At 44.6% G+C, this 10,875-nt stretch overlaps 1 protein-coding gene across 2 annotated transcripts; it reads left to right on the top strand.

Annotated features, from left to right (window-relative positions):
• Positions 1–25: 25 nt before the first annotated feature.
• CD59 (CD59 molecule (CD59 blood group)) lies at positions 26–8,168 on the top strand. Of its 2 annotated transcripts, none has more exons than XM_062494318.1 (5): positions 26–3,027; positions 4,734–4,777; positions 5,267–5,339; positions 6,055–6,156; positions 7,613–8,168. In XM_062494318.1, exons 1-5 carry the CDS (start codon positions 2,790–2,792, stop codon positions 7,804–7,806), a joined length of 651 nt encoding a protein of 216 aa, XP_062350302.1. In that variant the 5' UTR covers positions 26–2,789; the 3' UTR covers positions 7,807–8,168. The 2 variants fall into 2 exon arrangements, with proteins under 2 accessions (XP_062350302.1, XP_062350301.1); XM_062494317.1 differs by having other exon boundaries at positions 4,653–4,777.
• Positions 8,169–10,875: the final 2,707 nt, after the last annotated feature.

Here is a 10,875-nt window from a genome sequence, read left to right as displayed (position 1 = left end):
CCAGGACTTGAGCAATAATTTTATGACCAGCACTGATGCAGTCAGTTCCTTTTTTTTTGACACCCAGAATTTGTAGGTTTTAAAAGGCAGAATGGTATATTGTGGTTCCAGCTCAAATTTTCTATTATTGACTAATTTCCAGATTTCTCCTTTTTTTTTTTTTTTTTTTTTTTGGTGTTGGATTCTTCACGTGCTCAGCTTTCCCTGGTGCATTTTCCAGTGGCACAAGGTAGAAAAACAAATACTGAGTCTGATCCCTACAGTAGTAGTTTGGTGAAACATCTCCAGACACAAAACCAGCTTGTGTTGTTCCTCAGGTGTCAGAGCAGCACCAAGTTGCTGGAGTGCTTCCAAAACACGAGGATTTGTGAGGATTACCACCTGTAAGGGATAAGAAATTTCCACAGAAGTTTTGTCAAGGATCAGTACAAGAAGCTTTTAGTGGGACTAGAACTTCCTGCAGGGCTGTCAGTGCAGTGTGCGTTTCCAAGGACAGATAACCCTCAGGGCTGGAGGCTGTTCTCGGGAAGTTCCCTCCAAGGATCTCTGTGTTCCAGTGCAGTGGAATCAGCTCAAGGGCATGGGACTCTACACAGCAAACACTGGCAACTCTTGGCAATTCCACTCATTTTTAGGGAGTGGTTCTGAGCTGCAATTCTTACTTTGTGGGAGAAGTCAAAGTCCAGGCCAGTGCTGTGCTTTCAGCCCCTGAACGCTGCTGTGCTGCGGTTTGAGGCCTCAGCTCTGGGCACAGGGGTGGCAGAGGGGTCTGGAGTGAGGAGGGAACCAGGCAGGGAATTGAGGGATTGCTGCTCCTGCCCGGAGCACGAACGTGTTTGTAGCAGGCCAAAGGCCATTTCTTTGCTTCAGCTAGCCATTCCAGCACAGGGTCTGTTGCCTGGAGGTGCCAGCAGCCCTGCAGCTCCTGATGTGCATTTGAAAATGGGGATGAAGCCAGTGGCTCTCCTCACCCTTCCCGTGAGGTGTGAATCACGGAGTCATGAAATCCATGTGAAATGAAAAGCAAAGGAGCTGATGATGGTTGGCAGCACTGCTGGACTGTGGGAGTGTTCACTGAGCGGGGGCCCCGCTGCCACAGACAGACTGCCCCTCACTGCTCTGGCTGAGCACAGCTGTGGGGCCGGCAGGTGTCACTTCCGTGCACCCAGCTGCCCAGCACTTCTGGGAGTCACTGGAATCTCGGGAATGTCCTTCCCTTTGGCTGCCGTCCTGCAGGCTCAGCCTGAGGCTCTGCCACCTTCTCCTGCCTCAGACGCGACTGTCATGCTTGGTTAGGACTTTACCTGGCCAGGTAAAAGCAGCAAAGCAGCCTCATTGAACACCTGTGGACTCAGCTTGTGGTGAAACCCTGGCATATCAAACACAAACGTGTACCTGGTCTGATCCTTTTTCTGTCCCTATGATGACAATCTCTTTATAATTGCCTGTAGGATTCCTTCAACATTTTTGTGGGATTTTGCTGGTTTGGAATGGTTTCATAGAGGGGACCTTTGGCCACGGTTTCTTTGCTGTGACTGCGTCACAGAGAGAAAAACAAGTGGTGTTCCAGCTACTGGAATAAAAAAAAAAAAAAAAAAACAAAAAAACCGCAACTGAAAGTTGCTGTGCAAGTTATTCCAGTGTTCTCGTGCTGGTTTTATTTTTTTTCCTGTCATTGTTTAATTTCTCAAAATTTATGCAAAGAATTTAAGATGGAAAATTCAGGTCAAGTTTGAAGTACCATTTATCTGTGATGATACAGATAAATGTGTGCTCTGTTGGAGGGACTGTTGCCAGATTTTGGGAAAGGAAAACAGGAAAAAAATTTTAGCTATGGCTGACGTTCCTTGCCCCCAGTTCCTCACTATCCTCACTAAGTGAATTAATATGGGATTTTTTCTATCTTATTAATTGAGGGCATTCTCATTTAATAAGCTGCATCCAACAATCCACAAGCATCTTACTCTTACATCCCTTTGCTTTTATTTATGGCTTAAACAGAGGAAAAAGCTTTCAGACAGAAGATCATATGCTTAGCTGACTGATAACACACCAAGAGAATGTGATATAAGTTCTGAATGATTTAGGGTTTGCTTTAGGTTTAGTAAATAAATTGGCAGTTTAGGTGGAGTAACAAAAATAAATCCAAGAATCTTTTAAAAATATAACTGATAGTTTTACAGATTTTTCATATTCTCCTCAAGTCAGCACTGAACTTTTTTTTCTAGATAGCACGGATCTAAGTATTAGTAAAATAGTTCTTGGGACCTAATTTCTATTGCTGTTCAACGTTTTCCTGGGTTGTGAATGTTTATATTCAGGTACCTCTGGAGGAAGATGCCACTTTCCACTCCTGGTTTTTCCTTTGTACGTTCTAAAACTCTTCACGGTTTTAATTAATCTGTTAATTAAATAGGTACCACGAGGTATCTGAGGAGACTTTAGAGCACCTTCCAGTACCTACAGGGCCTCCCTGGAAGCTGGAAAGGGACCTTAAACAGGGGCCTGCAGTGACTGGTTAAAGACATGGCTTTTAAGCGACAGAGGGCGAGTTTAAATGGGATATTGGGAAGAAATTATTTCATCAGAGCAGGGTGAGGCCTTGGCACACGTTTCCCAGAGAAGCTGTGGCTGCTCTATGCCTGCAAGTGTCCAAGGCCAGGTTGGATAGAGCCTGGAGAAACCCGGGATAGCGAAAGGTGTCCCTTCCCATGGCAGGAACCAGACGGTCGTGACGTTCCCTTCCAACCCCAACCATCCCAGGATCTAACCAAAGTGGCGATGGCCACATGACGGTGAGGGAAGGTGACACGCGCGTTCCTGGCAGCCTTCCCGGCCGGAGGGAGCGGGGAGCGGGGAGCAGGGAGCGGGGGCCAGCTCCGACCGCCCGGCCTGAGGGAGCGCCTCTCCCGTCAGCGGCTCCGGCCGCCGCTCCGCCCTGGAGGCGGCACCGCCGGGACGGGCAGCACCGGCAAAGGCAGCATCGCCTCCCCGTTTCCCGCACACGCCAGGATTTGCCCGGGGAAGGTGAGCGGGACAAGCCCGGAGCAACGGCGGCGGCGCCGGGAGCCCGGCGAGGCCAGGCGGTGGCGGCGGCGGGGGGGGGCTGTGTTGGAGCGCTCGGGTCCCCGCTGTGAGCGAGAGAAGCGGGCAGAAAGCGGGGAGAAAGGCGGCTTTTCCCGGGAGCTGCGAGGAGCGGGGGGCAGCGTTCGGGTGGGATTGCGTGCTCGGCCCGGGGCAGGTGCGCTCTGGCCGCGGCCGTGCCCTGAGTCACGGCGGCCGCACCGCAGTGCGCTGCGCGGGGCCGGGGCCGGGGCACGGAGCGGTGGAGCTCGGCCAGCAGGGACCGGCACCGGCACCGGCACCGACACCGACACCGAGCCTCGCTGCGCGAGCCCGAGCCCCGCACGGATGCGGCTCGGGGTCCCTTTCCCACCGTCCTTTCCCCTTTCCCCACATGCTGTCGTGTGCGATGACAGCTGCAGCAGGTTTTGTCCGCCTGCCTCCTCCCAGGTGGGACTGCAGAGAAATTCTGTTTCACAGCCGGGCACGGCGCTGAGCCTTCCCTGCTGTAGCGTTTGCTGTTTCTTGTCATTGAGGTGGGTCGGATGCTTGATTTATAAGACTAATTTAGAAAATTCAGCTGAGGAGATGTTTTCTCCTTTAATTTCCTTTAAGTCATGTTGTGAATTGCTGTTTGTACGTATCGTTAATTGTTTTTCAAAGATCGGAATTTCCTCATGTCTCACACAGAAACAATTACTCTTTTTCCTACGTGTAGATGCATTGAATTACTACTGTTTTGCTGGCTCTGATGATTTCTATTCATCTGCCTATAATTTATGCTGGTCATGACTTGGTCTTGCCAAAAGGCAAAGCTGTTTTCATCTGCTGACACATGGGTGACTGAGGACTCCTGGAAGATGGAGAGATTCCCAGGGTGGTTCTGTTTGCTGTCCAGAAGGGCTCTTGCTGTAACCACCAGACTTAACAGCACTCCTGTAGATCCACATCACTGTGGGACAAGCCTCTGGCCTTGAAAGGCTTCTTGCAAAGTTGTTTACCCCAGAAAATAAGCTCATCTTGCACATTATGGTTCTGTTTTTTATAGTTTCCCCTCTGCTCAACAGTTAAGACATACGAAGAGGAGAAAAAGGAGAGAAGGCTGGTTTTTTTAGTCATTGGATGAGGTGTCTTAAGGTTCTTTTGGATAGGTTTGGGTTTTTTGTTTGATGTGATTTGGGCTTTTTTTGTCAGTGAAAAATTAACTAGACTTAAGGTTGAGAAGCATTTAAATACTTTTTGCTGTGAACGCATCTTTTCAAGTCCACGGTCACTGGAAGGAAAAAGCTCTGTCCTAACATGGTTAAGATCTGCCATGCTAAACTCTTACAGTTGCAGGCAGAATTAAGAGCAATGACTGTTTCACTACAGTTTTATCAGATGTAAAATTTGTTAATCTGAATACCTTTATTATTTTGGAACTTTAAATGCCACTTGGGTTTTAAAAAAAAAACACATATCGTGTCCTGCACAAGTATGGTGCCTCTCTCCTTCCTGTGTCTGCCTGATGCCTCCTCAGAATATCCTGTTCTTCAATACCAAGGGTTTCTTAGTAGGAGCTGTGATTGTAGTTCAGATTCTTTGTGCAGAAATCTGTCTCAGAACTCCTGCTTTGGAGCTGCCTATGTTTAAAAAAATTCCTGACCTTCCCATCTCACTGCTGCCTACAGATTGCAGCAGCCATGGAGACCTGAGCCACTGCTGCAGGCACTTGGTGAGTTATTGCCTGTGTCAGTCCCTCAGTGAGAGGGACAGATTTTGGGAGAGTAGAGGCAAAAGCTGCTGTAGAGCAGCCAAACCTCTTGCAACCTCATGAGAGAGGAGAAAGGAGGGCAGTCTGGCTCCACGGTTACTGGGAAATTGCTGAAAGAGAAAAAGCATTTGAGACCTTTCTTTTTGTTAGGTGCATTTGTAGCTGTGAGAAATTGGGAGGCCTGTTGAATGGTGTAATCAGAGAGGAGAGAGGAGACCCATCTGAGCCTGTCAGGGCTCAAATATCAGTTCTGAGAATAAAAATCCTGTTCTCAGAATAAAAATCCTCCCTTGGAAAGTGCAGTTATTTTTCTCTCTTGTGTTTCCCTGTTTTTCCTGACCAGTGCTTTCAGTTTTATACCAAAAAAAGTCTTGAAACCTTGGTTCATCACCAGGCACTTTGCTTTTAGATAGCATAAACTTGTAATACCTCTTTATGCCCTCAAATTAGGGAAGAAGTATGACCAAGATGAACTGCATCCTGCTGACCACCTGCATTGTTCTGATTGCTTTTTGTGGCTCTGGTGAGTAGAAGAGAGGGACTTTGTGGTTTAATATTATGACAGAGGCTGAGAAAATTATGGAAAAAAGTACCAGAGGGAGAAAAAGCAGTGAGAAAGGCCTGGATTATTTAATACCACTGTGGGGAATGGCAATAACCATCGAAGCAGGGCTCAGTTTCTGTTCTGGTTGTCTTGGGTCAGGATAGAGGATCAAGGGCAGGATGTGGTGCTGCTTAACACAGCAGAAAACTGGTATTTTGCTGCTAGAAAATGGGATTCCTCTTGTGTGAATTGGAAACCAGTGTGTAGTGAGAGGGAAAAGAGATTGAGTTAAAAAATGGATAGAAGAAAACTCAGCTGCAAGTATCTGTCATCTGGAACCTGGAAAAGGCAGTCCTCAAGAGCAGATAAAAAGAACAAGCATTTAATATCTTGTTCAACAGGCAGATAATGCTAAGTGTTTTTTAAAGTGACATGAATACATGCTTCAAGATGTGCCTATCAAAATTGCCTGCCTCAGCTAGTGCACTGACATAAGCTTGTCAATTTTAACTGAAGTCTTGAGTTTAACAATTTTAGCTGAAGTCTTGAGTTTAATAACCAGGCATGTGTTTTGTGACAATTAGATGCAGATAAATTATTGTTCTTTTCTTTTTCCTTTTTTTTTTTTAATTAATGCTTCTTCTGCTGTCTCAGTAGTTTATTACTCAGTGAAGATAAACCCTTGTTGTCTTAGGTTATACCTTAAGATGTTACCACTGTGACAACAGCCCTACCCTGTGCAGGACCAACAGCACCTGCTTAACGACTGAAGACACTTGCTTGCAATTGAAATTTGGTATGTACAGTGTCCCACGGACCTAAAATAAACCCACTTGGATCAGCTTTCATTGCCTGGACACCTCTAATCTGGCCCTAGCATGCATTTCTCAACCTCACTCAAAAGGAGCTTGCAAATACTCTTGAAAGTCATGCTTATATCCAAGCAATAATGTAATGATTTAGATAGGCGAGTTGTAGCTGTACAAGCATGTACATAGATAGCTGTATATCCAGATTTGAAAAATAAACAAACAAGCAAAAACCCACACAAGGGAGCTAGGAAAAAAAAAAAAAGACAGCATTGAATTTAAAATATAGTTTGTTACTCTTTGAATAAAGGATGTGTAGCCCACAAAATAAAGCTGCAGATGAGTGGCTCAGTTGTTTATGAATTGACACTATTAAAATAAATTCTCTTTTTCTGAGGGTGAAGTGATTTGTGTCTCAGGAAGGACATCTTTAACTAGATTAGGTTGCTCAGGGTCTGGCCTGGAATGTTTCCAGAGATGGGACATGCACCACCTCTCTGGACCATCTGTGCCATTGTGTTACCACCCTTATCCACTCTTCCAGATCTGTCTTCTGCACATTCTTCACTGAGAGGCTTGTCAAGTGCTGGCCCAGGCTGCTCAGGGCAGTGCAGAAGTCCCCATCCCTGGAGGGATTTAAAGATGCCGTGTGGATGTGGCACCTGGGGACATGAGTTAGTGAAGGGCTTGGCAGTGCTGGGTTAAAGACTGGACTGGATGATCTCAGAGGTCTTGTTCAGCCTAAATGATTCTGTGAAAGCCTAAATGATTCTGCTGATGCCATGTATCACTCAAGCTCCACCCTGTATTTCCCTGTGAGTGAATTTGATACACACTGCTGAATTCCCAGTGAAATAAAATTTGGAAACTTCTAAACACTTGAACTTAAAAAAGCAAGTACATGGCTGTGGCAAAAACAAAACTCTAGGGCTGATGCTGGGGGGCACAAATGGCCCATGGACTACAGGACACAAGACTTTACCAAAAGTGTCCCTTCTGGGGAGGGTGAGAGGCCAAGCCCAGTGATCTGGCCCTGAAATGTCATGTTGAATTCTCATTCCCAGTGTGCTATGAAATGGGGGTTACATTTTATACCTTATTAACCAATGCTGTGCAGAGTGCTGTGGGTGGGACTGTGGTCAGACCTTCCACTCTTTGTACAGAGTATTTCTTGGTGGGAGGTTTGTGCTGGGTTGAAGAACCAGAGCATGCAGCTTCTGCCTCCCTCCACAACCCTGCAATGCCATGGCAACAGACCACAAGGCTTCCATCCAATTTCTGTGTTTACACCATGGGCCCTGTCACAGATTGAGCTTTGCCTTCTCCTCAGTGTTTTATTAACAGTGGCAGTCTAAGCACTGCTTTTCTCTCTGTACCAAAAATGGTGTTACTGTCAATACTCTCTTAATCTGTTTATGTATTTTTTTTGTTGTTGTTCCATAGGTAAATTGAGAACTTTCTCCTGCTGGAAGACATCCCAATGCAGTGTGAATGAAATTGCTGATTCTTTTCTGTTGGATAATTTTGAATTCTTCTGCTGCCAGCAGGACCTGTGCAATGAGAGTGCAATTACTGGGGTTAACAAAGCAGCCTTCAGTATTGCTGCTGTAATGGCCATGTTATGGATGCTCATGTAATAATCCTGATTGTTAGCTGTCCTTTCAAGATGAAATTGCATAAAACCATTTAACTCTTTTCTACATTGCATATTTTCACCTCCTGTTCATAGGCAGAAACATTCCCTTGTAATTTTAAGTTTCCTAAGGTTCTGTCTGTTAAATCACTGTCTCCATTCATGGCAAGGACATGTGTGTTGTTACCAGTTATTGGGTGTTTTGATCTGTCCCCCTGTTCATGGGGAACAGCTCTTGTGAAGTCATGTTATCTTGTGGAGAGCCTGGGCAAACTCCAGTGGGTGATGTGAAGGAGCCCTACAGCATTTCTGCTGGAAACTCATTTTTTTCCCTGTCCCATAAACTGTCTTTATTTTTGGCTGGCATTTTTGTGGGTTTTGATTTGTTTGGCTTTGGATCTTCCTTGTCACATACCAAGCACTGGATTTGCCCTCAACACAAGAAGTGTTGGATCATAAGTGTACCTTGCTGCAGTCTTTGTGATAAATATGGAAATATTCAGTTTCAAGTCATGTAAACACTTTGTTCCCATCACTGTACCTTTTTTTTTTCCCTACAGGCCAATGATATAACCTTGTCAAGTGCTGTTATTTTGGGAGAAAGCATCTACATTTCTTAAACTAAAACCAAAATACTTCTATAAGTGAGAAACACTTATCGTTTTTTTTAAATATATATTTATTTCTGTGAGCATGTAGACAACATGTGATAGCTTCTTTCTTGATTTCCCTCATACATTATCCATGCTTAGGATTTTAATTGAGCATGTGCTTTGCACTGAGTATTTATTGGTATACTTAAAATTGATTATAAAATGCTAAGGAATTGAAATGAAATGGCACATGTAGGTTACTTCCCCACCTAGTGAAGTTTGGGTTTTGTTGAAAACAGTGACGTGTAAACTTAACCCTTCAAGCTTCCACCTCAGAGTATTAAAAACTTGCAGAACTTTCTTTCCATAAATGCCAATGCACAGTATAGGTGTGTATTTATATAGCATGAATAAAACCTGCTCCATCTGTAGGTGTGAGAGGTCAAACACTGAAATACTTACATTGCTGTGCTCCATGGTGGTGACAGACCTTGGTACCATCTCTGGTACCTGAGGACCCTCTCAGTCAGGTGGGATGCCAGATCTTCCTTTTTCTTCTTGTAGAGCTGCTGGCATATCCCTGCCAGAGTTGTGCCCATTTCCAGTGGGATATCCTCTTGCTGAGGACCCTTGCTTGTGCTCACGACACCAGTGACACCAGTTCACCAGTCGCAACAAGGGTGTTGTTCCAAATCCCCGATGTATTCCACAGTGTACCTGGTTGAGCTTATTGTAGCTATGGAAGTGTCCTGGGATCTCTTCCATCACTCGAAATACAGAAGTCATCCTGTCTTTTATTAATAAAAATGTCAGAAAAGAAGAACGTGGAGTGTGTGGTGATTTGTTGGTATTTACAGCTGGATAGAACTCCAGTTGTTTCCATGAGAGGTGCATCCATGCTTCCCATCCAGAGACTCAGCAAGTTCCAAGTTCCAAGACTTCTCTCCTTCCTTATTGTTATAACCCACCTGATTAAAAACAGACACTGGAATACAGCAATTTCTGCACAATGCCTTTTTCCATTGCTGCAGCACCATTTGTCAAACTCGGGCTCATTTCAAATGAAAAAGTATTAAAGCACTCACTCAGTATAAATTGGGGGAAAGTTTGTAGCAGAGAGGTATCTTTTGTTGGACAAGGTGATAGATTCCTTGTGCTTACATCATCCTGATGGCAGTGTTTTTTCCTCTTATTACATTGTCAAAGTCTCTTTTTTGATGGTGGTACTTTTAAACTTGCTTCTTTGCTGTATGGCCTGCATATATAAAATATTATTCTTTTTTGATAACGGCAAAAAGAAGCTCTGTATTTTGTCTAATCTTCAAGCAATAATTTTTACTATTTTTTTTAATATTACTTTGTCTAAGTTATCATACTTTTTTGTTTCTCTTCTAAAAGCAGCCTAAGCAATAGTCCTTGTGTTTTAAATATGTTACTTTCTTTTTGTAAAGATTAACCAGAACATGATTTAATTCTTGTATTTGTATTTTCTGAGTCTGGTTGTGCTGACTGCTGAGCTCTCTCTGGCAGTTTGTTGAACAGTGTCTGCTCCTTGAACTTTGGCATTTCTCCCCCTGCTGCTGCTGTGTTATGCCCAGATTTGCTGGCCAGTCTACAAAGAGGACCATTAAAACCAAGAGAGATAATAAAACTGTAGTTCAAATATTAAAATATTAAAATTTGTTCAAGTCCACCAGGACTCCCAAGTCCTCTGCGAAGCTGTTTTCCCCTGGTCAGCCCCCAGCATAGGGTGATTCCCAGCATAGGGTGATTCCCAGCCTTTGGGGTGGGTATCACAAAGTGGTGCCTGAAACCCAGGGACTCCTAACTCTGGGCCTCCCTCAGTGGGAGTATCAGCCAGATATTTTGTGTGGTTCAGCTGTGTCCTCTAAGAGCCAGGATAATGCCAGATAAACTCAGGGTGAGTGACTGTGCCACTGTGCAGAGGTGTCTGCTATGAGTGCTGGGTAATTTGTCACGGTTTCTGGGGCTGCTTTGGTTTTATTTTGTAATTATCTGAGTGGTTTGCTCTGTTCTGAATTTGTGGCATGGCTAAAACTTCATCCTTTGAGTGGTCTTTTTATTTACACTACACATAATTTATGTACTAATGGTTATCTGATCATCCAAGAATATTCTTCCCTACATCTGCTTCTCAGTTGCTCTCATAACCAGCAGTCTCTTTAGTGGGGGGTGGACACAAGTTATATAGGAACAAGAAGGAGAAGGTAAATGGAAACTTCAGCAACAGTGGGAATTCATTCTTGTGACCTGTTTTTACCATTAATTCCTCCTCCATGTCCTCATGGTGGTGACCAGGTGTCCTTTGACTTGAACTTGGGCATGGAGAGAGCTTGGAATCCTCCTGGTACTGGTAGGAATGTGGGGCTGATACACCTGGTTGAGAAGAATTTGGCTTTATCCTGTGTGAAATCCTTCTCTAGTTTTACCATCCCTCATCAAAGATGAGGTGGAATGTC

This window comes from Cinclus cinclus, chromosome 6 (genome assembly GCF_963662255.1).
Source record: "Cinclus cinclus chromosome 6, bCinCin1.1, whole genome shotgun sequence".
In the NCBI taxonomy this organism is placed as follows: domain Eukaryota; kingdom Metazoa; phylum Chordata; class Aves; order Passeriformes; family Cinclidae; genus Cinclus; species Cinclus cinclus.
Note: the sequence above shows the minus strand (reverse complement) of the source record. Positions and strands in the feature narration are given on the sequence as shown.